We start from the raw sequence: 27,428 nt of genomic DNA, 5'->3' as shown, positions 1-27,428 counted from the left end.
GCCCAATCTTAGCAAATGATGAGCAACGATGTGTTAAGTTATATTTAGACTTTCTTCTATATCATTAGCATATCTCAGGAATTTCAATTATTTAGGCTGTTAGGGCATTTTTGTAGTCTGAAAAAATGTGCACTCTAGTTAGTGGAGACTTATCAAGAGGAGCTTATGATGGTTTTTAAAGAACATCTTATTTTGTGAAGTATGTGAATGTTACTAGGAATGTGGGCAGATAGCGGGATCTTGGCAACCAAATGTACAGGGCATGTGTTTATAAGCACCTGTGTGTTTCCTTTATAGAGAGCCTACTGGCCTGGATATGGGGAAGGGCACACTTGGTGTCCAGGAGCTCTGCCAGACCCTGAAATTGTCAGGATGGTTGAGGCACGACAGTCTCTTGGTGAGGTAAGGACTGAACAGGTATTTGAATGATGAGTTTGAGTATTCTTTTATTTTTAGGGTTGTGGTAAACAAAATACTTGTCCCTCTCAATGATTCCCTAATCTCTGGAATCTGTGCAATGTTACCTGATTAGTCAAAGAGACTATGCACCTGTGCTTCAGTGAAGGCTCTTGACAGGAAGGTCCTGGATTCTTAGGGAGGGCTAGGTGTGATCACACAGCTTTCCATGACTTGGAAGTGGGAGGATCAGAATTAGGGGAAAGTTGCTGTGCAATGACAGAATCAGAGGTCAAAGGCATGTGGGTCCAGGCACCAAGGAACAAAAGGCCCTCCAGATGCTGGAGATGATAAAGAGATGGATTCTCTTCTAGTCCTTCCAGAATGAGTCAACCTTGATAGTCTACTTTAACCTTCTGACCTCCAGAACTGTAAGAGATCTTTGAGATTTTCCATATAAAGGCAATCTATCCCTGATTTCAGAGGTCATTATTTGCAGAACATATCCCTGGCCTTTAGCACATACCTACCTTTTGAAGAATCCACTTTGGGAAATACTGTTAGTCTTCATGACTTTTCCTTTAGAAAATGGAAAGAAAGTGAAGTGCACATGATACGATGATGTGTCTCATTAGGAAAAGTAATGATCAGAGATGCTCAGAAAGAAAGGAAAAAAGCAAGACATTCTCTCCCTTTGCTGTAAAACTACTCCTAGCAGAAAAGTTTTTATCAAAGTGTCATTGCACTAATTACTAACATAAAATCCTTGGAGCCAAAGTGTTATGCCATGCTTCCCATAATTTGATATAAACATTGAAGGGGATAGCCTTAGATGTGGGGAATGTGTTCCTCAGTGTGGATGGTGATTTGCAAATACCATTTCAGACTTAACTCTAGGAGATGGAAATGTTTCCGAAGTATCTAATGAATCCAATTTTCCTTAGTTTTATTAGTTCCCAACTAGTATAAAGCTTTCATTGTTTTAACCAACAGGAAGAATACACAGAAGACTACGAGCAACAGAGGGGTAAAGGGAGTTTCCCAGCCATGATCACACCTGCTTATCAAAGAGCCAAGAAAGCCAACCAGCTGGCCAGCCAAGTGAGTGTCACAGTGCCCACTTTTTTGTGTGTTGGTTGTGGGCTTGAATTCAGGGCTTTGGACACTGTCTCAGAGCCTCTTTTGCTCAAGGCTGGCACTCTACCACTTGAGCCACAGCACCACTTCTGGTTCTTGAGTAGTTAATTGGAGATAAGAGTCTCATGGGGACTTTTCTGCCCAGGCTGTTTTGAACTACAATCCTCAGATCTCAGCCTCCTGCGTGTCTAGGATTACAGGCATGAGACACCGGTACCCAGCCCTAGTGCTCACTTTTATCAATGATTGTGCTAAGTTTTGGACTTGATGAAGCTCTGTGATTCAGGGGAAAAAACACATGCATAAGTGAGTGCTTTGGACCATAGGTATAGATAGCATTGCATGATGTAGAAAATTGTGTTTTTATATATATCCCAATTGTTGACCCTCTGTTCCTTGATTTGGCCACACCTACAAAATGGACAGAGACCGTATAGGTATAGCTCACCCAAAGACTGGACCAAAATATTTTGGGGGGTTGCTGATTTTTTAAAACTTAACTCTTCAAGAGTGGCATAGTTTATTGATTAAGAACTTATTTGGAGCCAGCATGTTGGAATTTGAATCCTGACGTTATCTCCTATTTGATGTATGGCTATGGGGAAAATTACTTAACCTCTCTGTTTCCCTAGCTTCTCATTTGTAAATAGGGAAAACATTAGTTCCACCACTGTATGTAGTTGTTACAGATATTAAATTAAGTGCCATGAGACCCTCCTCACCTCCCCACTGGCTCTCTGTAAGTAGTGTCTGATGGTGTAGCTCCTTTAGAGCTGCTTGGAAAGGTTCTTACAGGGAGTGTGCGGTGGTCGTGACCTTCAATCTGTGCTGTCTCCTCTTCAGGTGGAATACAAGAGAGGGCATGATGAACGCATCTCCAAGTTCACCCCAGTGGCAGATACCCCTGAACTCCTACGGGCCAAGGCTGGGGGACAGCTTCAAAGTGATGTAAGAAATCATGAAGGATAAGCCATACAGGTCTTAGATGCCTTGTTCTTTGTTAACTGCAGGAGAAGAAAGAGAGAATATAGGAGGCCTCCTAGTCTTGCCTTGATCCCAGGAAGAATTTTCTCAGACTGAGTCTGATATGTCAGCTAGCATACACTTCACAAACATTCTTTTTTTTCTCTCTCTCTTGTCGGTCATGGGGCTTGAACTCTGGGCCTGAGCACTATCCCTCAGCTCTTCAGCTTAAGGCTAGCGCTCTACCACTTGAGCCACAGTGCCACTTCCAGTTTTCTAGTGGTTTATTGGAGAAAAGAGTTTCACAGCTTTTCCTTCCCGGGCTGGCTTTGAACCGCAATCCTCAGATCTCAGCCTCTTGAGTAGCTAGGATTACAGGTGTGAGCCACTGGCACCCGGTTTCACAAACATTCTTTAAGGTGAAACCTTGAGACCAGATTAATACCAAACTAGATGTATCTCATTAATCTGAAAGAAATCTCTCTTTCCAGTACAAATTAGGGAACATAAGTTTTGAAGAATTTTTTCCACTTACCTTTTCATTCAGTGCTGACTAGCAAACAAAGACCAAGAATTTAGTGTTTAGCTGAGCCAGAGGTGAGGACAAAATACAGGCTTGCTTTAATAAGTGATTTGCCCACCTACCTTAGCCTAGATCTGAAATTAAGAAGCCTCCATTATCTCCCAAACTTGACCATAGCTCCTCAAGGACAGACTCTTACTCCTCTGCCCAGCCCCACCAGCTGGCCCACACCAGATGGAACACAAAGGTGCTCTGAACTCCATGTTGAGTGTCTCCATTTGTCTCCACACATTGCACTGGGTATCAGGAATAAAAACAAGTAGATTGTATGCACATGGTGGACCATGCTGTAATTATGTCAATTATATGCCTTAAGATCTGTCTTACAGAATGGGTGAGGTTTCATGGGACTCCTTAACAGAACACCTGACAGAGATCATCCAGCATATGATAAGATTGTAGCATGAGATATACTTTTGTTTTTAATTCTCTAGGTGAGATACACAGAAGACTATGAACAACAGAGAGGGAAAGGCAGTTTTCCTGCTATGATCACCCCTGCTTATCAGATAGCCAAAAGAGCCAATGAGCTGGCAAGTGATGTAAGTGCTCATAGTTATGTTGTCACATGGAAGAAACAGGAAGTTAACCTGGACTTTTGGAGCCCAACTTCCTGTTTGCTTTTGCATGCTTGCTGATGCCAAGAAGTAGCTTTTCTCCATAGTGTTTAATCATTTTTACCATGACATTGACCTGGTACTTCCTATATCCCTTAGACTCAAGAATAATAGAGCAAGAATATTCCACAAGATGTTCATTTTTTTTTACTCTTCTGACTCCTGTTTCTGGGAAGCTAGACTTACTGAGTTTGTCCTTTGCTTCCAAATAGGTGAGGTACCATCAACAATATCAACGAGAAATGAGAGGAGTGGCTGGCTCAGCTACTGGAGCTGAGGGTACTTTGACAAAGGAAGGTGTAGTCCGGTATGACCAGGTATGTGATACAATGTCTTTCTGGGAGACTGGTCTTTTCTATAGGCAGTTCTCAGGTTGGCCTCTATTAGCTGGGACAAAGTTCATGTCCATTTGTGGATGGTTCTTAATCTTTGTTCATGAATTGTGGATTTTCTAAGCCAGAAAGTAGCAGACAGATAGACAGGGATCAACTTGACCTATGTAAGATAATAGATTCTAAGTATTTATTTTTTTATAATTAAAGAATCTACACAACTATGGCAGCTTGGCCAAGAATAAAGCATTCTTCTCAGTTCACTGAAGAATAGTCCTAAAGACTAAGATTGATTATATTTTGTCCATCATTGCCTAAACATGACAGTGATCAAAATACGTATCTTAAAAAATATGGAGCAGTTTGTTGCATAGCAGGGCTCATTTCTTTAGGAAGTGAATTTCTTGTCTAGGTTCCTAGATAAAGCAAAGAGTGCATACCTTTTTTTATTTCCTGATTGCATTTCTTAGATGAACTTCATCTTTTCAGAAAGAGAAAAGTTGGATACAGCAGATAAAAGCAAGTTTTTATTTGCATATCCTTTAGTGTTTTCTGTGTGTTGTGTATAGTAATGGAAGCATCACTTATTTTGTTAAAAATTTTAAAAAAGAAATGGAAGTGAGAAAGTGTACATACTGGAATGATTTTCTCTTAATTAGTTTGAATTATTTGCCAGTAGATAGGCTCTACCAGACATATAACCCATGAAGGAATGTATTTCTCTTCTTTAGAAAAGCAAGTTGCCATACTTTTGTGTGCCATTAGAATGTATATGAAGGTTTTGTGTCTGGTTGTAATCACTTTGCTAATATCTATCAAAGCAATAATAATACTTGGTTTCACATTATAAATTCTATCAAATCTTAGTGATTTAAATTCAATGAAAATATGCTTTTAATTGTTTCATGTCTTAAATATGTCATTTAGAAGGCTTAGAAAAACTTTTACAAAATCAGTTCTAGTTAAAATAATCTGGCTTCATTAATATAATTGGCAAAAATATTTTGCATAGTTTTGCCTACCCCTAGTTATAACATATATATAATTTCATATCTGTGTCATAGTTCATCTATGTGTGTTCATATGATTACATTTTATCTATGGGTGTGAACATATTTTGAAATATAATTTCATAGTCTTATATTTGGCTCTTGATTATTTGAGCAATTTGATTGAAGTTTCTAGTCTTAAAAGCAAACATGAGAGTCAACATGGGTGTTGTTTGATACCCCAGTTAGCAGCTGTTGAGGGGACTCAACCTAGCATGGCATTTAGCTGGGTAATTTGGCAGGAATTGCCAAGCCATGAGTAGGAGGGAGTGAGAGAGAAGCAGGGGGACAGGCAGATAAACTATAAATATCTGTAATGCCTTAAGTGCCAACCAGTTCATTCTCTCTTTTTTTTTTTAAATGAATAACCAACTTGTGAAAAAGACTATATCAGGTAATCAATTTATTATTTGTAACCAATGAAATTCTTAACAGAAGTAGATGTCTTAGAAAAAGATTTACACACACACACACACACACACACACACACACACACGCATGCATGCATGCATTAAAATAAAGCTACCAACACAAAACTATAAAGCAGGATAGGAAAAAACATAGAGCAAATTGGACCCAATGGTTTAAGAAAGTGTGTGTACCAAAGTCCAAGCTGTTGAGATAAACTTCTGCCTAGAGCAGACCCCAGGGAGTTGGAGTTATGAGCCTAAAGAGGTACAAGAAGGAGTGTCTCAGGTTGTTGAGTAAGATGCAAATGAGGAATCAGCAGATTCTGCCCAAGGCAGGACTTCGACCAGGGAGTGACTCAGGGGCTTCTAAGTGAAGGTGCATCTGAGCAGGTCATGGAGTAAATCTGGCTGCCAGTGAAACACAGGAATACTTCCTTCTCAGTCATGTGATGATGATCCCATGAGCAAAATTTTCCTTTTTGGGCATGGGTGAATAGTATGGAGAAGAATAAAGAAAAATGAAAAATGAGATTATAGTCCTTTGTTTAAAATATATACTCACTCCTATTTTGGATAATCTGGTAGCATTTCAAAGTTTTTCATTCCTAAATTACAAACATTTGTGTTCTAGTTCTTTTCTGGTTATATAACACACATCAATATTTGGATGTCAAATCATAGACCTCTTCATAGATCAATCATTGGACCCAAGTAAAGTAGTATTCAAGATTATATATGGGAAGACGACGTTCTTTGCTGGCATGAGTTAAGACATGCATTCCTTAGAGCATGAAACTGGGAAACAGGTCAAGTATCTTGGTTTATCTAATGGAAATATTAATGATAATGGCAAGAATTATCGCTTGCTTTGTGCTGGTTATGTACTAGCCACTAGTAAGTGAGTCTGACTTCCAGGATCTAACATCTTACCCATCACACAGTACATCTCCAGTGGCAATCACTGGACCAGTGTGGATGGACTGTGTGGGAACAGGCTCTAGGGGTTGTTTTAGGGCGAGGCACATAAGTAACCAAAGTTTCTGATTGGCTCAGCAGGGTTACTTGGAGGAGAATGGAGAGCCCAGGGGAAAGGGCAGCTTCCCAGCCATGATCACCCCTGCTTATCAGAATGCCAAGAAGGCTAATGAACTCGCCAGTGATGTAAGTACCATCCAGGGACAGCTGATCAACACAGAGGCAGAAGAGAAGAGGCACTGAAGAAACCTACACACAGATACATTTCTTAGAGCTCAGCCAAAGTACTATGTTATTCTAGCCCTCAGTTCCCATCCAAATTTCTGATGCCTTCTTTTGCTGTTCGGAGTATTTGGTTACATTTACTGCTTCCAAGGAGCTTGGCAGAGACAAATAGCACTACTCACTTTAGGTCATTTGAAGTAAGTACAAAACTAGTCCAGCTAGATAAGCTGGGGTTATGAACGTCTTCACCAGGAAGTTGCTGAGAAATTGAGCATTTTAGAAGTAGAGCTGATTAAAACCAGTCATATGTTTATCAAGCCAAGCATAGGCCAGTGATAAAATGATTTTTATCTACAGAATGATAGTCAGCTGGCAATGTTTGAAAGGTGAGCTATAATTAAGCATGGTAAAGTGAAGTATCCATTGCAGATCTTAATGTGCCAGCTTGAACTTGGTCTCTAGTCAGAACCAAGAAGTGCTTTCTTCTACCTTGGCCCTTCTTGAGTCTATTACCATCCAATGAGTATTCACTTTCCCAGAACAGCACCACTTTTGCCCTGAGAAGGGAAATATATGACATTATCTCACTTTACATCCCCTTAGCAGGCCAAGGGTGAAATGATGGGCAAAATTAAATTGCAATTTCATCCTTTCTTATGATCATTTTAAGACCTTTTTAAAATACCAGATCACAATATAAACTGTAAGAACTGTGAAGCAGGGCATTAAAAACTTTAATACAGAAAAGACCTAGCAGTTTATTTTGTTTGTCTTTGTGCTGATATTGGAGTTTGCTCTTGGTTTTTTTTCCCCTCAAGGCTGGTGCTGTACCACTTGAGCCACACCTACAAATCTGAATTTTTGTTATGTACCTGGACATAAGAGTATCTAGACATTTATACCTGGGCTAGTTTTGAACTGTGATCCTCAAATATCATAAGTTTTGAGTAGTTAGGATCATAAGAATAAGCTACCAGATCCTATCTTCAGTTTATAGATTTAATGGAGGAAAATGTCCACAACTCTTTTCCCTCCAGAAAATTTTATTGAGTAAATATTAATGTTAAGTCTGGGGTAATTTCAGAGTAAGTCCTCTCACAACAACCACTCTTGTGTGTTTGTTTCAGCTCAAATACAGACAGGACTTCCATAAGATGAAAGGCGCTGCGCATTACCATTCTCTCCCAGCTCAAGACAACTTGGTTCTTAAACAAGCTCAGAGTGTGAATAAGCTTGTTAGTGAAGTACGTATGGAAATTCATAGTCACAGTCACATGTTTTCATCCATATTATTTCCTTGACAGAAACGGGCTAGGCCTGTAATTCAAACAATGCTGCTAAGAGTGTGATGCTACATGTATTATTGTTGGGTTACCAGAGAATGAATGTGCAGGAAAACTGATTAGCAAGATAGCCTCAAATAAATTAAATCTTTTTCCTGGTGGTTCAAAACTTTCTTCCCAAATCCTTACTGTGTTAGAGATATTCAAAAAGGACCAGGCAATAGATTTCTAGTTGTCAGAAAGATAATTTTTAGAACATGTTACTGTTGTAGGGTAAAAACCCAAGAACAGAAAGGGTGTTTCTAATGTCAGACTCTTCTTATCATTAGAGTAAGAATTCAGAGTAGCTGTGTGTACCATGCAAATTCCTCTTACCTTACAGTCTGACCTGGCTGCTAGAAGGTACATATTGTTTGATCTACCTGTTTTAAGCTTTCTTGTGATGTTAGGACTACTTGGCAGGATACATCTCTAGTTCCAGGTCCTTTTTACACCCTACTATGTTTTTGCATCCCTTTTCAGAACTGTAAAGGTACCCAAACAGTCAACCTCTGGCACAAGGAAGAGTATGGCTCTGAAAAGTACTCCCATAAGAGGTTATCTGCAACTCAGAAACAGAGATGCAAATATCTTATTATTATTCTTTAATCTCAAAAGGCTAGCCCATAATTTGGCTATTCCAAAGCATGCATTGACCTATGGTCCTCTAACTTGAAACTGCTCAGAATTACAGTGATACTTTCTGAGTATCAGACACTTTAAAGTAGTAGATGGGTGCTGAGGCTTTGGATTCTGTGTTTAAACAAATGTTATAGGTGGTTCTGATGCTTTAGGGATTAGTACACTGTGGGCTCAGTGCTCAATGCAGCCCACAGCCTAATTTTGTAAATAAAGTTTTATTGGCACATGCCACATCATAGTCATGTATTGCCTGATTACGTTCTATCTGTCAATGTGGAACGTAGTGTATGACATATGAACCATGTGTGTGGCAAAGTCTGTAATGTTTATTATTGTGTCATGTTTTAGTTCAAGATGGGACCTTTGCCATGATAAAGCCATTGTCTTGTCATAGATCTGGAAAAGTAAAACTCCTGTTTCTGATTCATAGGAACTTTCAGGGACCAGAGTGGAATCAGGCCACTTGCATAGAACTGTCCACACTTTTCTATGTGAATATATATATATATATATATATATATATATATATATATAAAACACTGAATATATATATATATAAAGCTGAATATATAAATATAAAAACATATAGGGTTAGAATTCAACTCTATTTTGTTTTACCTTGTGTTATATTGTAAACATTTTATAACACATCTTGAATACTTTAAAAGGTATGTTAGACATGATATAGACATTATAACAATTAAGTTGTATTTCCTTTGTAAGAAGTCACAGGGGAACCTTCAAGTTCATTTTGCCCTCACTGTAGTTATGGTATTCACCCTTACCTATCTTCTGCAGTAACCTGGGACCCTTAAAGTCTATTAATAACCAAAGCCTCATGTCTTCAACCCAGGCGCACCCATGAGAGTTCTAGTAGACTTATTATAAATTAAAGATACTCTCTATCAGTGTGGCTACCTTTGTTATACACCTGTGTAAAGTACCTTTGTGGCTAATTTTTATTGAAATATACCCACAGAGATGTACATACATCAGAAGTGTACAGTGAAAAGGATTTTTACATGTAGATAGATCTATTTAACTAGCTCTCAAATTAAAAATAGAGCATAAAGAGAAGTCTGGACATCTCCCTATAATCCTCTTAAGACATTTCCCCTTAAGAATAATCACCAGATCCCCAAAACCAGTTTTGCTATTAAATATCTATAGTTTTATCCAGGTGCCAGGGGTTCATGCCTGTAATCCTAGTTACTCAGGAGGCTGGCATCTGAGGGTCACTGTTCAAAGCCAATTCAGGCAAGAAAGTCCATTAGATTCTTATCAAATCCAGAAGTAGAGTTGTAGCCTTAAGCAAAAAAACTCAAGGAGCCAGGCGCTGGTGGCTCACACCTGTAATCCTAGCTACTCAGGAGGCTGAGGTCTGAGGATCATGGTTCAAAGCCAACCTGAGCAGAAAAGTCCATGAGACTCTTATCTCCAATTAACCACTAGAAAACCAGAAGCAGTGCTGTGGCTCAAGAGGTAGAGCACTCGCCTTGAGCTGAAGAGCGCAGGGATAGCACCCAAGCCCAGAGTTCAAGCCATACGACCGACAAAAAAACAAAAAAAAAAAGTTCAAGGAGAGTACCCAAGCCCTGAGTTCAAGTTCCAGGAACACCCTTATCCCCACAAAATGTATCTTGATGTGCAGTGATCAAATTCAGAGCCTGGATGCACTAGTTAAGGGCTCTACCAGTAAGCTACATGAACAACTAAAGCTTTATCAGTTTTTGACTGTGTAAAGTCTTAGAGAGTATTTTTTAAAGGATTATCTATTTTTAACTTTTAGAAATTAATTGGTTATTTACTATTTGTTTTTGCAAAGGAAAACACATACTTACAGTATCCTAGGCCTCATATTTTTACATCATGGGTTGAAATGTTTCCCATATTATTCTAATCAAGTTCTGGAGACATTTTAAAGAATGACTTTGGGTTGGGTTCTATTAAGTGTCTGGTCTTTTGGTTTCCAAGGTGGAGTATAAGAAGGATCTGGAAAGTAGTAAAGGTCACAGTATCAACTACTGTGAGACCCCTCAATTCAGGAACGTGAGAAAGATCTCAGAATTCACCAGTGATGTGAGTTGCTAATGCTTAAGCATTTGTTTGAGCATGTTTTGTGAGCTTATTTGTAAGTCTCCTGAGAGACAATCTATGTTAATAAATTGCTTTTGGGAGAAGCATGGCCTCAGGCACAAAGATCAATGAGTTTTGCATGAAATTGATGGCTGGAATTGGTCTATGTAGTGTCCATCTCTGTCCTACTTTCCCATCCCTCCTCCTTCCTCACACTTGACTTAGTGAGCTGGGCATTGACCTATCTATCCTCTCTGACCTTTTACAGCCCTTCTATGCAGCACATAGCATACAACATCTCTTCTCAATGTGACTCTGTGCTTCTGAGTTAACAGAAGATCTCCCTTATCCCTTCACAGCCCCCTGGGGAGCCAGACATTATTTCCTTTCTTACAGACAAGGAGACAGATAACTCAGTGCTATTTGGACATTCTCAGAAAAGCTCAAATGATGTATCCTTGATCTTATCAAGGACTCCTTCAGAACTTATAATCAAGGGATAGTGTAAGACTCTTAGTGAGTAATGTAAATTTGGTGTAAATGTTGTGATTTAAGAGTATCTATTTTAGGGCTAACATGCTTGGTTCCATCATTAGTCCAGTGGTTAACTGTGGGCAAGTAAGGCAGGTTCTCTGAGCCACTTTGTCTATCTTGTAAGATGAGGGTGCTGATAGTTCCCTCCTTTTCAGAAAGTGCTTGTCGGATAAGCAGAATCATGTTTGATATATAGCAAAAGTATTCTACTTAAAAATTCCCAGTGCGTAAAAATTTAATAGTCTACTGGGGTCGGTCATGCCAATGAGCTTCATTTTGAGCTGCCTAGCTTTTCCCATTTATGATTTGTCATCATTCCATGTTGTCTTTACTTGATAGGCAGCATTCAGACATAGCATCATTATTTTATAAGTCTGCAGTAATAACTAATTTTTACCTCACAGAATTTTACCAAACTCATGACAGTCATTCCTCAGAATCCATGAGATATTGTTTCTAGATACTCCTTTATTGGTGACTATCAAAATCCTCATAATATTAAAGTTCCTATAAAAACTGGTAGCATTTGCATCACCTGTATGCATCCTCACATGCACTTTAACTCATCTCTAGATTGCTTATAATACTAATATGATATGAATGCTATGTGAAGAGTTGGTACGCTGTATTGACAAGGGGGAAAATCCTGTACATGTTCAGTACAGCTGCAATCTTTTTTTCTGAATATTTTTGATTCATGGTTGAATCCATGCATGTGGGTCACATGGCAGAGGCTCAACTATATTTAGAAGTAAAGGTAATGGCATGCAGTGGCTTCTACCAACCTCCAACCTGGGCTCACACACAGAGTCATCTATGGATGGTTGTCCATTGGTGAGCTCTACTTATCAACTCCTAAGTGTGCTAAATTCATAATATGAAAACAAACAGATCCAGTCTGTATTATGACCCAGTGCCCATCAGACTCCAACTTCCTAAGCTTGCTTGAAGTTGTGAAAAAGGTGTTGCTTTTATTTTTATTCAAGGGTGCAATGGTTACTTGAATAGATTATGTTGGATGATTGATATTTTTGGACTTGGAGTATTAAAATAAGTAGGTTATCTTCAACCTGTTGACAAGTTTTCATTGGAAGTTTTGTATTTCCATATAGAATAAATATAAAGAAAACTACCAGACCCACATGAGAGGCCACTATGAAGGAGTTGGCATGGATAGACGCACTCTCCATGCTCTGAAAGTTGGCAGTCTGGCCAGCAACGTGAGTACTTTTTGCAAGGGGCTGTGGGAGTCAGTAGGTGGGGCAATAGCAATTTAGCCCATTCTTTCTCAGCCTCCATTTCTAAAACATTTGTGTTCTGGTTTGTAAAAATGGACCCATAAAAATTTCTAGGTGTCAACCAATACCATCAACTATATATGAAATGTCGTAAAATTTTCCAAGACTGAATTTATTTATCTTAGCTTTCTCTGGTTTGAAGAATAACTTAGATCTATTATAATTGATCTGATATGATAAAATATGACAAAAAAGATCTTTAGTTTCTGAGAGATAAAAGACATTGATGAGCATGGTTCAAATTTGAAATTCTTCAAGGTTCGAAAGCTTATGTGAATTATTTGAACTTGTTGGGTTGGTTGATGAGTTCAATTATTTAGTCATTATATTCTTTGAAGACCTACTATGCCTCCGTGCTGGTTAACATAGTGAAATAACAAAATAGATCAGGTACTTGTATTCCTTATATCCTAAAAGCTACTGATTTATCTTTAGCTTTATCAATCCAATTAACAGAGTAGTAAATGCAGGTTAAAATCTTGGAAGTAAAGAGTACTTAAGTGGATCTGATTTCCTTATTAAAACATACTAACGTTAGGTTTTCTCTGAGTATATCAGATTTGATCAGAAGGGGGGAAAAAGAAATTCTCTGGAGATTCCTCAATTTTCATTTATTTTCTTGGGGTTCATCAAAAAGTACTTTCATTGTATACCCATGTGTAACAACAAATCATCCTTAATACAGACAACAAGGAGTTACATAACTAAAATGGAAACTGAAATAAATATGCTACTGATAGAAGTTAAGTGATTTGGGATTAATTAGGAAGAATTCAAATTAAAGGCAAAAGTGTGAACACAGTTTAATTTTCCTTAGAGCTGATGAAACTGAATTAATTTTGTTTCTGGCTATTTAAAAATACTCTTATGACATTCAAACAAGGTCAAAAGTAAGTGGTGTCTGCTTTTTCTTTCTTTGGGTTTCAGATTGCCTACAAGGCAGATTATAAACATGACATTGTAGACTACAACTATCCAGCCACTCTTACTCCTTCCTACCAAACAACAATGAAGCTGCTTCCCTTGAAAGATGTAAGTCCTCTTCCAACAGCCCATTTGCTTGATTACTTGTCACTTCCTTCCTGGGGGACAGTGAGGTGGAAAGAAACAAAACACTGATTCTTCGGAGGTTGAAGGACTGAGAAAGGGGAACTTTCCCCTCAAGGATGTCCATTTATGCATAGTCAAAACACAGCTATTCAATGTCAAATGCAGACAATTCTGTCTGTCTCAAAGATATCCTAGAGTTCAGTTTCTTCTCAGAATTTGGTGCTTGCATCTACTGGGCAAGTTTGTAAAAATTATCAGGTTATTCCATAGCTATGATGACCCTTTATTAACAGAAGAAAAAAAAGCTTTGGAGTGCATATGGTATTGAGTGAAATGATACACAGTTGATACCAAATGATGAGATAGTTTGGCATCTCAAACGAAACAGTTCAGTTAATTTAAACATTGTTTTCTGGTCACCAGAACTTTTACTATATGTTTATTATAGAAAATATAGAAAAAGTAGGAAAGTATAAAGAAAGAGACAAAAGTCATCTACTACCTTAATGGGTACTTAAAGTAGTTTAAAAATTAGTTGTTGTCATGGTTTTTAATTAGTGGAAATATATTTATTAACTGTTGAGTGCTGCCTTCCTTGAATTCCTTTGGGACCAGTACAGATCCAGGGGTTGACAGGTTTTCCTATTAGTAGTGTTCATTTTCCACCTCCCACCATGTCCCTCTTTCTGTGTCTGTCCTCTCTCTCTCTCTTCTTTTGTTCCTTTTTATTCCCTCCCTCTTCTCTCTCCCCTTCCCCTCTGGCTCAATGTAGGATAATGGAATGCATTTGGGTCTAACAGTGTCCTGGACATTGAAGAGTAATTGTTAGCAAACAATAGTCTCTTGAGTTGAAAAGGTTTTCAAATATAAAAATATCAAAGACTGAACCAGTAATTCTTCCAGGAAGTTTTATTGTGTGGACCTACTCATTTCACCTTTACCTTGGCCACTGCCAAAGCTACTTCTTGAGAGGTGGGGACTACATCCTTGGAACACTTACCCATTTAAAGTATTTCTTTACAACGTGAATGTGTACTTTTGTAGTAGTACTACAGAAATATTGGAATACTACCTAATCAAGAACACAGACAAAAAAATAAGATCAATTCCCACAATTGGAACATTTTCCCATTGGAACATGGCAGACTACTCCATGTGTCCCTATAAGACTTGGGATCAAATTATACTCTGGAAATATAGCTAGCTATCCTGGGAAGTCTGATACAAGAATTAAATTAGATTGAAAAATATATTAAATTGGTTTTGGTGATAGGTTCTAAACTGGCAGTATATAAGCTACATCCAGATGACAGGAAGATTTGGCCACATAATTTTTTAAAATGAACCAACATATGAAAGTTGTGAGCTCACATAAAAATTAAGATCTTTACTTTTTCTTTAAAAATCTGAAAATCCTGGGTTGAGAAGGTGGCTCAGTGGTAGAGTGCTTGCCTTGCATGCATGAGGCCCTAGGTTCAAAATTCCTAAGCAGAAAAAGCTGAACTGGCGCTGTGGCACAAGTAGTAGAGTGCTAGCCTTGAGCTGAAGAGCTGAGGGACAGCGCCCAGGTCCAGAGTTCGGGCCCCCCACCGACAAAAAAAATCTGCAAACCCTGGAAAAATGACCTTGGGTCCTTGCGTGGCAGCCATGGGCTAGAGCTGAGTAATGGCTGCTCTCTTGGTATGTCTTCTCCTTTCCCTTGTCTTCCTGGCTCTGGTGTGTGTTTGAGTTCACCATCTCTCACACAGGGGCCTTTGTATTCAGGAAATTTGGAGATTCCATTTTCAAGAGCTTCTATGGCCACTGTCTGTAAAGGTGGTACAATGAGCTATGGAATTAAATAAAGAATGGGTTTTTAATTAGAGAGCATTCTCTCAGATGGATTTTATAAACACTAATAGAATTCAAATGAGACTATCTTTAGCAAAGACACCCAATATAGATGGAAGCACAATGGCCAAGCATTTGTGATGTTGCAGAGATGTGATTAATCATGGAGACTCTTAATTATGTCCTGCAGAGAAAAGTAATTGTGCTCTGTGACATACTTAATGCAGAATTATCAGGAAGGAATATGCCACTTAAAAATATAATTTTCATGCCATTTTATCATGCATAATTCTGAACTCTAATAGACTCTATTATGAGTTGATAATATTCCTTCTGAATTAATGCATTAGGAAGTCACAGCTCTCTAATCTCATTAATAGTTGACATTGAAATGACTTTATATTCCCTAGTTTTTCCTGTATACTCAGGATATATAAAACTTTTCTCTATGAATCATAACAAAGAAGTACCAAGTGATGTTGTGTTGCACTCCAAAGCCAACTGAACACTCTGTGGTCCAGTACTAAGAGTACTCAAGCCTTCCCAGGCCTTGTTCATGAGGTTAACTTGTAAGTCATTTGTTTGTGCCTGGATATATTTCCCTGTATATTCAGTATTGGCTTTGGCTAAAAGCAATAGATTGTGGGAATGAAAAACATAAATCTCTAGAAGCCCCACACTAGTATACGGGGTGGGATCCTGGGTTTCATACAATCAGACAAAGACTTCAAATCTGTATAAGGGCATTTGACAGTGATATGGTTCTCCCTAAGCCAAGCCAGGACCCAGCTTGTTAATGGGTCTAACCTGGAGCCTGTGTGCAGAGAAGCTCAGATGTCCTAAGAGACTGTATCTGTTCAGGGTCCTGGAAACAAGGACTCATGTGAGCTATCTCCATGAGCAGGGCTGTGTTTAAGATTGCTTATTTGACATCGACTCCCATGACTGTTTGTTGAAGGAGTGGATGAGTTGGTTTAGAGATGAGTTTACTCCTTTTTTCTGGATTTCGGGCTCAGCTGGATGTGAACTTATGAATGAGGCCATTGGCTGTTCACAACCTCATGCTTTGCCTTCACTCCAGCTCACTGCTGTTGTATTCCTTTCAAGTTCTCTTTCTCTCTACACTGGACCTGGTGCATTTGGAGGAAAATGAGATGACCGAGTGTATGTGTATGCCAATGCATAATGATCCTTCACTTTCAAAGAGCAATTTGCATTTTGAAGGGAGAAAATTCACTCACCCCAAATATCTCGAAGTGAGAAGCCAGGCACTCGATGCAGAAAGCAAAACTGAAGATTCCACTTCCTCTTACAGAAAAGAGCCAAATTTAGTATTAGTGGACTGTGGCAGGTGGAAATGAGGGCCAGGAAAGAGCTGTTTCATAGAGTTAGGACATGTTAGGACTGTCCTTGGAAAGGTCACTGCGGCTCTTTTGCATCTTGGAAGGCTTGTGTACAGCTTTAGTAAGGCCTATAATCCAGCTTTTCTTTCTTTAACATCTTTTTTTGTGATGTGTAAGAAAGACATACAAGGAAAAATACACTACCTATAGATTATACTCCTTGAATATTTATAAAGTGACCTGTGCTTATTTTCATTGGGAATAAGAACATGAGGGAAGAGAATCATTGGGACCCAGTATCTGTACATATGTCCACATAAGTGCCCTAATTTCCAAAGTACTTATATCATTCTGTACATCTGTCCATATTAGGGATTTCCTTAGCTTGATATTGGCCAAAGCTTGATATTTTCAGCAATTTTGATTTTCTCTCCTTAAGTTCATATAGAAGGGTATCTCGTGATTTCAATATACATTTCTCTAACAATGCAGATAAGCACATTTTCCTATGTTCACTGGCCAATTAGTTGATCTCTTTTATAAATTACCTGTCCAAACATTCATTCTTCATGGCACTGTTTTTCTGTCTGTTCATTTGCTACAACCAGTGGTATATAGCTGGGAAATTTCCTTCTTTTCCTGGCAAGTTGAGAATATCTATGTAGTTGATCTAGGGAAGAAGGCTAAGCAAATCTTAGAGGTAACAACTAGTGAAGTTGTTCAATGTTTGTTTTTGCCTAGGTCAACTACAGACAGAGCATTGATAAATTCAAGTACAGCTCTATAGCCAATACACCACAGATTATTCAAGCCAAGATCAATGCCCAGCAACTGAGCCACGTAAGTGACCTGTCTCTGTCCAGCTGGCTGTGGGGTCTTCTGTATGTTGATGTCCTCTGCACATCAAGTCCCATTTCCAAGGATTAGACTTTTATTAATAGCAACATGTCTTATTGCGGTCATGGTTATGACCTTTCTCTTCAAATGTTCTATTAGGAAAGATTTCAAATATATCCTAAAGTAGAGAGTAGAGTAGTAAACCCCCACAAGACTATCATCCAGCTTCCCCCTATTATTCTGAATAAAATTACTGATATTATATGTCTTCAATCATACACGTTTTAGAATGGACCTCTAAAAAAGCAAATCTAAATACAATTATGCAATTTTAATAAAAATTAATGATAATTTTTAATATCACCAATATCCAATGGTCCAGACTTAGTTTGTGTATGACTACTTCTCAGTTCTCAGATGGCTCTGTGTTCATTGTTCAGAAATCACGTCTGGTTAGCTTTTTTATGTGGACAGGAGGCAGTGCTCTGTTTCTAGGGGTTACAATTGTTTTCAAATGGACATTTGATAATTATACATCGCCAATGATTACTACTGATTAGATTGACTGTTGCTTATTGTTGAGCATCTATTCTGCAGATAGCAAATGGGCAGCCCTGTCGGAAACTAAGAAAGTGTTTGCTACCCTTGGTGTAAGTCAGAGGTGCTGGTAGAGCAGCCACAGAGACCTTGCAAACTCACTGATTTCAGTGTGCCTTTCAGTTACTTAATTTTTCATTTCACTTCTTCCCTCTGTTAATTTAAAACATCCCCCAAATTACAGGTTTCCTTGTTAAAGGCCTTTCCTAGAAATACCTTCTCAGCAATGAGTCTCGGGGAAAGTAAGAAACAGAATTTCCTCCCCAGAGTTCCCTTTCTACCCATATAAAACCTCATAAATGTAATTTCTCTTATATTTATTTGTTTGTTTGCTTACTTTTCTTTTTAGTGCCAGTACTGGGGTTTGAAATCAGGGTCTCAGGCTCTCACTTGGCTTTTTTTAAGGTTAGCACTCTACCACTTGAGCCACATCTCTACTTCTATTTTTTTACATTTTTATTGTAAAAATGCTGTACAGAGGGGTTACAGTTTCATAAGCAAGGTAATGAGTACATTTCCTATTGAGCATTGTTGACTACTCCTTTGTTTTCCCTTCCCATCCCTTCCCTCCCACCTCTTCAACTAGTCCCCCACCCCCATCGAAGTGGTAAAGTTCATTTTCAACATAGTGTCTTGAACATCTCATTGTTAAAATTGGTCAACCTGAATCCTTATTTAAGCATTTTGTTTTTTCCCTTCCCCTCCCCAAATTAGAGAAGTGTATATACAAGACGCAGGGTACCGACATCAAATGTAGTGAAAATGGGTTATACAGTGGGGGAGGAACATACAATGAAAGAAAAAAATCACATGGTATATTATAAATACATTAGAAACAATAGCAAGAAAGAAAAAAGATATTTGTGTCTCTATCTTTGGGTTCATTTAAAAATATGGAACGCTTCATGAATTTCTGTGTCATCCTTGCACAGGGGCCATGCTAATCTCTGTATTGTTCCAATTTTAGTATACGTGCTGCCGAAGCGAGCACTCTACTTCTAATTTTTTAGTGGGTAGTTGAAGATACAAATCTTAGAGAATTTGTCTGGCTTCACAATGCAATCCTTAGAGCTCAGCCTCCTGAGTAGCTGGATTACAGATGGGAGTCACTGACACCTGGCCCTACAGAAGTATTTTAAATCCAACAGGTGAATTACCGTGCTGACTATGAAAAAAATAAGCTGAACTACACATTACCACAGGATGTACCTCAGCTGGTAAAGGCCAAGACCAATGCTGAACTATTCAGTGAGGTGAGTGAGCCATGTGGAGAGGATGTGGTGGGGGGTAATGGTTTGATATTAAAGTGAAAAGTCTGCATTTGTAAACCAGTAGGTGGCTCCTTGAAGCCTCTCATTCTGCTATATAAATTTGCCCATATCATGGCACATAGTGGTTCAATAGGGATGAATTGGGCCTAGCAATTTAATTCTCATATTTTGGCCATGTGTATGGACATGTACCCACCTGTTGTCACTACCATCATTTTCATCATCCTAGTGGCTGTGGAGAAGAAATTTAAGTTTCAAGAACAATCTTAATCATTAGAGTTTTCTGATGCCACTATGGGGCTGTCCTTAGGTTTCTTATTCTAGAGGGGATCTGTGGTATGAGAGAAGAAAAAGAAACTATTTTTAGAAAGTCTGTTCTATACTAGGGTAGGTAATATGATATATGATGATATGAAATATGATATATGCTATGGTACATATGGTACTATACGATACAGAGTATCGTATAGTATTTCTTGTAGGGACACAATTGATGACGTTGACTTTGGTCTCAGATAGACTTGGTTCACAGTTGTTGGCATGATCACTTACTTTGTTTTTGCCAGCACTGGGATGTGAATTCAGAGCCTTAGCATTAGCTGGTGCTCAACTACTCAAGCAATGATGCCAGCCCAGATTTGAGCTGGTTACTTTGAAGATGGAGTCTCATGAACTTTTTTTTGCCTGAGCTGCTTTGAATTGTGGTCCTTTAAAACTCAGCCTCCTAAGTAGCTAGGGTTATAGGCATGAGCCACTGGTGCACAGCAGGATGACCACTTTTTACCTGTGGGACCCTAGGTGAGCTCTTTAATTTCTCTGAGCCTCTGGCCTAATTTGAAGATCTGCAGTTTGAGTCGAAAGCACTTAGGAGAAGTCCACAAACAGTAGTTACTACCTTTCAAATACCAACACTTTATATCTCTGTGGCACTTTACTAGTTTAGGTTTTGCTTACTCTCAGAGCAACCCTGAGAATGATAATATAATATTCCTTTTGTGAATAGTTAACTACAACCCAAAATAAGAGAATAAGGAAGAGCACAGGTCTTCTGTTGGACCTGGCCTATTACCACTGCTCCAAGTGACTATATATCTATGGAATCAATGAATTATGATAATGATCACAATGACTGTTTTTGTAATAACAGCCAAGATGATGGCTTTGCAAATAATCGAAGAAATCAGTTTGAAAAAAATTCTGCAACTTTCAGCAGGAATGTGGGTAGCAACTCTTGTTCACCTGTGTTTCTGTTTGTCAGGTTAAGTACAAAGAAGGTTGGGAGAAGACAAAGGAGAGAGGATTTGAGATGAAGCTGGATGCCATGTCTCTGTTGGCCGCCAAAGCCTCGGGGGAGCTTGCTAGCAATGTAGGTTTTGTCTCATTAACTCAGAAATGTAGAAGGAACAGTTCCCAAAAAATGTCAGTAGTCCTGCTGAAAAAAATAATGACTGTTAACATTGTAAACACCATGATACTTTAATTGTCCTCTGGATTTGTGAAAGGCTAGGAGGGGTTTTTTTGGTCTATTTTTTTTCTTTCAGAATTGTTCTTTTTGCATTTGTTAAACCAGGGCTCCTAAGACAGAAAAGTTTTTGTGGTCTATTTTTTTTCTTTCAGAATTGTTCTCTTTGCATTTGTTAAACCAGGGCTTCTAAGACAGAAAAGTTGGTCTCATACTCACTGTAGACTTTCTTCTTTCTCTCAAGATTAAATACAGAGAAGAATATGAGAAGACAAAAGGAAAAGTCATGGGAACAACTGACTCAAAGCTTCTGCACTCTCTGCAGGTGGCCAAGATGAGCAGCGAGGTAAACTCTTTTCAGCTCCCAGCCATTCCACGTGCAGTTGTATCACTTTAAAAGTTGTTCCTGGGCTTTTGCCACTTGGGACAGTTTCTTTTTTACTGACTTTCATCTGCACCTTTTTTTTCCTTGGCTTGTCTAAGAAGTTTATCTCCTTTCTGTAATGAACCATACAATTCTTATAAAGTACATGAGGACTATGTCCCTAAGGATGGCAGCATCAACTGATTAGGGTAAAAGGTGTTCGGTCACATTTATTTATGGCACATTGTATGATGAGCTGTTACTATGGACAAAACTCCATGTGAAGTGCTTGGACTGCTAACATGAACAGTGCAGAACAAGTTCTTCCCTGGAGGGGCATAGCTCTGATAAGATTGTCTTAATCTATTTTCTGTTGTCTTCACAGAATGATTGAGATGGGTACTTTCTAAATAGAGATTAGTGTTGATGTGTAGTTCCCGAGGCTGGATATTCCAAGATCAGGCAACCACATCTCCTTAGGGCCTCATTTTATAAGAGGTGGAACATAATGGAAGAGCACTTAGGTGGTTGCAAAAGAACACCACACCAGATACTGGTGGCTCACGCCTATAATCCTAACTACTCAGGAGGTTGAGATCTGAGCATCCAGAGCCAGCTTGGGCAGACAAATCTGTAAGACTCTTCCCCCCAATTAACCAGCAAAAAAGCAGGAATGGGAGGTGTGGTTCAAGTTGGTAGAGTGCCAGCTATGAGCAAAAAAGCCAACTCATAGTGTGAGACCCTGAGTTCGAGCACCAGTACCAGCATGAAGAGAGCAAGTGCACATGCACGCATGCAGGGAAGAGACAGACAGACCAACAGTCAGACAGGGAGACAGAGACAGACAGAGAGCATCCAAAAGAGGTAGCTTTGCTTTATAATAACCTGTTCTCATGATAACGAATCTAATTCATGAGGTCAAGGACTCATTTCACTCCTGTACAGCCATCATTGATTGATTGATTGATTTGCAAGGACTCTGACTCCAATCACAAAAACATCCCACGAATCCCCATTTCCTAATTCTGCTGCATTAAGGAATTACACCTCAATATGTGTTTCGGTGGAGACTGATCATATTCAAACCACAGTAAGGAATTAGGTAACATGCATCCTGTTTATTGTGACAATGTTCTAGATAAATCCTGTGGTCACTCACATGCTATTCAGAGTATTTGAGAAAACAACCAGAGCATCCCAAGTTCCTGTCAATCAGAATGATACTGTTTATAAACAACTGTAGTAGCCAGAGATTAACCTTGGTAAATGCCACTTACCAAAAGAAACTCTTCTTTGGGGAAAGAGTTCTGGCTAGAAGGACACATCTGGTTTTTTATCAAGTCTTCCCTGACAATGCAGAGCAGATCAAAGGACACACGAGTACTTAGTTCCTGCTTTATGCTACGTGTGCAGCTCTGATGGTGCAGTTGGACGTAACTATTTGAGAAGTCACTGGGAAGCTATGGTTTAATTGGGATAAACTGGAATAATTGGAGTTGGCACCTGGGTTGCCATTTTGAATGTGTGACAGGACAAGCTTTATGAAATACATAATTGTGAAGCATAAAGAGACACTTGAGAATCTAGCTTCTGTTGAGAGAAATAAATTCATATTTTATATTTGCAGTTGAAGCAACTGGGAGCTAATAGATGGTGCCTTTTTCAAGGTCATGTGGTAGGCAGTGATAGTAGGAGAGGGGCTGCACTCCAGAACTCCTTCTACCTGACAATACACTCCTTCTATTGTCACACACTAGCTTTCCCAGAACATAAAATAACCACCAGGACCACCACTATCTCACCACTATTACCACCAATATCACCCCCTATCCATCACTTCCACCATCACTACTATTATCACCACCATCATCACCATCATAGCCATCATCACTACCACCACATCATCATCACCACCACCGCCATCCATCAATCATCATAATTACCATCACCAAGATCTGCCATCATTACCACTGTCACCACCATAATAACACCGACATCACCATTGTCACTGTGATCCTGATGGTTTGTATATATCAAGTACTTGCTGTGTGTTTGTATAGTCCTTATACCAAACACATTTTTGCTAGTTTTATTCATTCGTTGTAACAGTTCCTTCTTGGGAAATGGGCCCTCTAGGAAGTGAAGTCACAATGCAGAGGTTTCCCAGCTGGTAAAGGAGAGATCAAGTTGGAACTCATGCTTACTGGACTCTGCAGCCCAATCTTTGTCCCTCTGCTTCTTGAAGCTTCTGTAGGAACCACAGATTGTGACCTCCCCTTGTCAAGAGAAAAGAGTTAGTATTAGTGAGCAACAGTCCTTCCAGAGACTAGGAAGTGTGAGAACCACAGCCCCCCTGTCATCCTGCCTTATAGAGCCAGGACTTGGGCCACAACTGACACACCGGACCTTGTCCCAAGTGCCAGTTCCTCCCCAAAGCCTAGGAATCTTCCAGCATTGTCAGTTTCTCCTTCAAGAGCAGAAGTGTAACCAATGGTCTTTATTTTGGTGCATTCAAGGTTGAATATAAGAAAGGCTTTGAAGAGAGTAAGACTCACTTTCACCTGCCCATGGATATGATGAATATCAGGCATGCTAAGAAGGCCCAAGCTCTTGCCAGTGACCTGGACTATAGGAAGAAATTGCATGAATACACTGTGCTACCTGAAGATATGAAGACTCAGTGGGCTAAGAAAGCCTATGGGCTCCAGAGTGAGGTAATCCCTTATTCCCTGCCAGATTTTTCTATGCATCTTGCAATTAGACACATGCTTGAGTGATTTTGGACCTTGCATGAGTCTATTACATAACTCAGAGGACTAGAAATAACTAGAGAGATGCTGGGCCCAGTGAAGACAGGTGGGGAGGTAGAGGCAGAGCCAAGACAATGCAGACTGGAGAATGAAGGTGGGGTTCAGAACCATTGTAAAAGGAAAGATGTGCTGATAAAGGGCATAGGCAAAGGGGAAGCAAATGCTATGAACTTAACAGGTTGGCAAAGAGGGTTCTTAGTTTAAAAAACAGCAGTGTTTGTCTGTCAGGTTGTGTTGTTTTAACACTAAGGTAGAACATACTGTCCTTTGTACCAGATGGGCCCAGCTTTATTTCCCAGGAGAAATCAGGAAGCAGTTCTCTGGTAGACTAATACAGGATCAAAAATTTCTTAACCTCCCATCAATCCTTACCCCCCTGCACCCACATATCTGGTAGGATCTTGGTGCTGTTTCTCTTGTAGCTGCAGTACAAAGCTGACCTGGCATGGATGAAGGGAGTTGCGTGGCTGACTGAGGGGAGTCTCAACTTGCAACAGGCCAAGAAGGCTGGTCAGCTGGTCAGCGAGGTAACCTGAACTTAGGGCCCTGGCTTCCAGGGATCTGAGCCCCTGAGTCGCAGAGAGTGACTTTTCCCTATGATTGCCCTTTCCCATTCTAGGAGCCTTTGTTTTGAATGTGAATTACCAAGGGGTGGTATTTGTACCTCTAATGCACACTGAGCCAGTTTTCCAAACCCTTGAGCTTCCTGGGAAGATGTTTTAAAGAAGCCTAGCCATTTAAGAAGCTGTTTTATCCAAAGAATAATCTTATATAGAAAGACCATATAGACTGAACATCCTTAGTCCGAAAATCTAAAATCTGAAATGCTCCAAAATACAAAACTTTTTGAGTACCATCAAGTCACGAGTAGAAAACGCTGCACCATGAAATTTCACTTCATACCCTCCAAAATATCATGTAAAATTACCTGGAGGCCACATATATATAGTATGTGAAATGTTAATGAATTAAGACTTGGATCTCTTCCTGATATCTCATTTTATATTTCAAAATCTGAAGAAAAATACCTGACTGAATCTGAAACCCTTCCCAAGCATTTCAACCTGTGTTGGATTTGTTGTGTGAGTAGTATGTGACTCCTTGTCAATCATCAAATGTTTCTTTACATGTGTGCCTTAAACTCACGGCAGACTATGGTCAAGACACTTCACCTTCCTGACCCTCTCCTAGGAAAAATGACAAGGTTAAATAGAATACTCCCAGGGCCCCTGAATTTCTAAGCCTGTGCAGCTCTTTATGCAATGGAAATCTGACTTTGGCAGCAAGCAGGACTTGTGAAGGACACTGCATTTGGAAATGTGACTATTTCAGGAACTTTGTGATCTTCAAGGGAGATTTTTGCTTCAGGGCCAGGGAGGCTGAGTCAGCATATGTCTTGCAAATGATAATAATAAAGTAGCCACCATTTATGAAACCCATGATAATTACTTCATGGTGGAGAGTTGATTGATTACTGGAAGTGTGTTAATTTGCGTTGCTATTTATAGGTCACAACTCTCCTTATAAGAATAGGTACTGTGGTGATCATTCAAATGGTTCTGTGTTACACTTGGGGAAAATGAGACCTAAGTGACTTTTCAAGTAACTAGGAGAGCTGACATCCGTTCTTACTATTTGTAACCCACTGCCTCAGCTCTCGGCTCTGGACAATATCGCATCCACAGATCATGTTTTGTAGTTTATTCTTATCTTTTCCCTGCACTCACCTTCTCCCAGACAAAGACATATTTAAATTTAGAATTATATAGGTAAAGTAGAAAGTAAAGATGAGTCCTTTGGAATTCCTATTATCTAACTTCTTTGAGACCAGCTGAAACCAGGTGGAGCACAAGAGCCACCGCCTTGGATGGGGAGCAGCAGTGTAGGTGCTGGGTGAGGAGATAGGCCCTTGATCCTTCAGCCTCAGCAGGGTCAGTTTCTGCCTCACTTCGTGTGCTGATTAATAATTTTTAAGCTCTTCAAGGGACAGGAAGATCTTATGTCCCTTGCATTTCTTATATCCCCAAATGGATTTGTGGCTCCTCTATAAGCACTTATAATTTATTTGATAGCTGTAGACTCTGAGATCCTTGGGAATTTCCAACAATGAAAGGCCTAAATAACTTTTTAAAAGTTCGTAGTGGGGCTGGGAAGGTGGCTCAGTGGTAGAGCGCTTGCCTTGCATGCATGAGGCCCTGGGTTCGATTCCTCAGCACCACATAAGCAAAAAGAAAAAAAAAAAGCTGGAAGTGGTGTTGTGGCTCAAGTGGTAGAGCGCTAGCCTTGAGCTGAAGAGCTGAGGGACAGCGCCCAGGCCCAGAGTTCAGGCCCCACGACCGGACCCAAAAAAAAAAAAAAATTAAAAGTTCGTAGTGAGGGGCTGGAAAGGTCGCTCAGTGGTAGAGCGCTTGCCTTGCATGCATGAGGCCCTGGGGTTCGATTCCTCAGCACCACATAAGCAAAAAGAAAAAAGCCGGAAATGGCACTGTGGCTCAAGTGGTAGAGCGCTAGCCTACCACGACTGGACCCAAAAATAAAAAATAAAATAAAAGTTCGTAGTGAAATGTTCCCATTCAACACAGAAAATAGGAAGGAGAACTAAAAGTTTCTGGAGAATATTTTCTCTAGAATTTTTGTTTCCTTAAAAGTAGGAACTTTGGAGTTCCCAATGTCCTGATCACTGTTTAGATTTAGTTAGGACTAGGATACTCTTGCTGACGGCACAGGGAGTTTTGTTGGCACCAGGCCGTGATCTTCCACCATGTGGAGCTACTGCTTCAACTTGCCATCCGTCCTGGCAAATTTATTCTTATCTTTCTTACTCTTATTTTTATCTTTCCCCTTCACTTGGCAACTCCAGTGGGGAAAAAAAAGAGAAACAAGAAAGACAAGAAGGCCTGAAGGGGGGAGGGGGGGGAGAATTAGCACATTTGAAAATTTACCAGTTGTGAGATGGGGAACACAAGGAAAGTAAGAACTTAGTGGTCTGGAAAGTGAGAAAGCAGAAGAGTGAATCCCATCAAGTGACTTGCCCGATGTCTTGAAGCTGGAGAGCGATGGTCTTGATGATTGTAAAGTCCAAATTCAAGTCCAAATCCACTTTGCTATATCAAACCTAGATTTATAAACTGGGAGCTTTCCATTATACATGGTGAAATGTGATGACATTAGAACAGTAAAAGCAATAAAATCCAGTACGCTAACTTGGGGCTCTGTGATTCTGTTTAAGCTATAGGACCAACAAGGTTATTCCCTTTGGGCCACAGACACAGCATCTGAGTATGGGCATATTTGTGGTGGGGAAA

General features: G+C 39.5%; 1 protein-coding gene and 1 non-coding gene across 3 annotated transcripts in view; one reads left to right on the top strand and one right to left on the bottom strand.

Moving 5' to 3' along the window:
* The window catches only part of Nrap (nebulin related anchoring protein), a 68,772-nt gene that overhangs the window by 6,531 nt on the left and 34,813 nt on the right, over nucleotides 1–27,428 (top strand). Inside the window, exons 5-20 of one of the 2 annotated variants that reach the window (XM_069988046.1) lie at nucleotides 298–402; nucleotides 1,390–1,497; nucleotides 2,377–2,481; nucleotides 3,514–3,621; nucleotides 3,909–4,013; nucleotides 6,544–6,648; nucleotides 7,815–7,931; nucleotides 10,626–10,730; nucleotides 12,374–12,481; nucleotides 13,487–13,591; nucleotides 17,524–17,622; nucleotides 19,365–19,469; nucleotides 20,746–20,853; nucleotides 21,194–21,295; nucleotides 23,830–24,027; nucleotides 24,546–24,650. In XM_069988046.1, the coding sequence (XP_069844147.1) occupies nucleotides 298–402; nucleotides 1,390–1,497; nucleotides 2,377–2,481; nucleotides 3,514–3,621; nucleotides 3,909–4,013; nucleotides 6,544–6,648; nucleotides 7,815–7,931; nucleotides 10,626–10,730; nucleotides 12,374–12,481; nucleotides 13,487–13,591; nucleotides 17,524–17,622; nucleotides 19,365–19,469; nucleotides 20,746–20,853; nucleotides 21,194–21,295; nucleotides 23,830–24,027; nucleotides 24,546–24,650 (1,788 nt within the window). Of the gene's footprint in view, nucleotides 1–297; nucleotides 403–1,389; nucleotides 1,498–2,376; nucleotides 2,482–3,513; nucleotides 3,622–3,908; nucleotides 4,014–6,540; nucleotides 6,649–7,814; nucleotides 7,932–10,625; nucleotides 10,731–12,373; nucleotides 12,482–13,486; nucleotides 13,592–17,523; nucleotides 17,623–19,364; nucleotides 19,470–20,745; nucleotides 20,854–21,193; nucleotides 21,296–23,829; nucleotides 24,028–24,545; nucleotides 24,651–27,428 lie in introns of both variants that reach the window. The other variant, XM_069988045.1, reaches the window with a different exon arrangement.
* LOC138803987 (U6 spliceosomal RNA) lies at nucleotides 19,104–19,207 on the bottom strand. The gene has a single exon (XR_011365112.1). It is a non-coding gene; the product is annotated as a U6 spliceosomal RNA (small nuclear RNA).

This window comes from Dipodomys merriami, unplaced genomic scaffold (genome assembly GCF_024711535.1).
Source record: "Dipodomys merriami isolate MVZ:Mamm:240054 unplaced genomic scaffold, mDipMer1.0.p SCAF_35, whole genome shotgun sequence".
Taxonomy (NCBI): domain Eukaryota; kingdom Metazoa; phylum Chordata; class Mammalia; order Rodentia; family Heteromyidae; genus Dipodomys; species Dipodomys merriami.
Note: the sequence above shows the minus strand (reverse complement) of the source record. Positions and strands in the feature narration are given on the sequence as shown.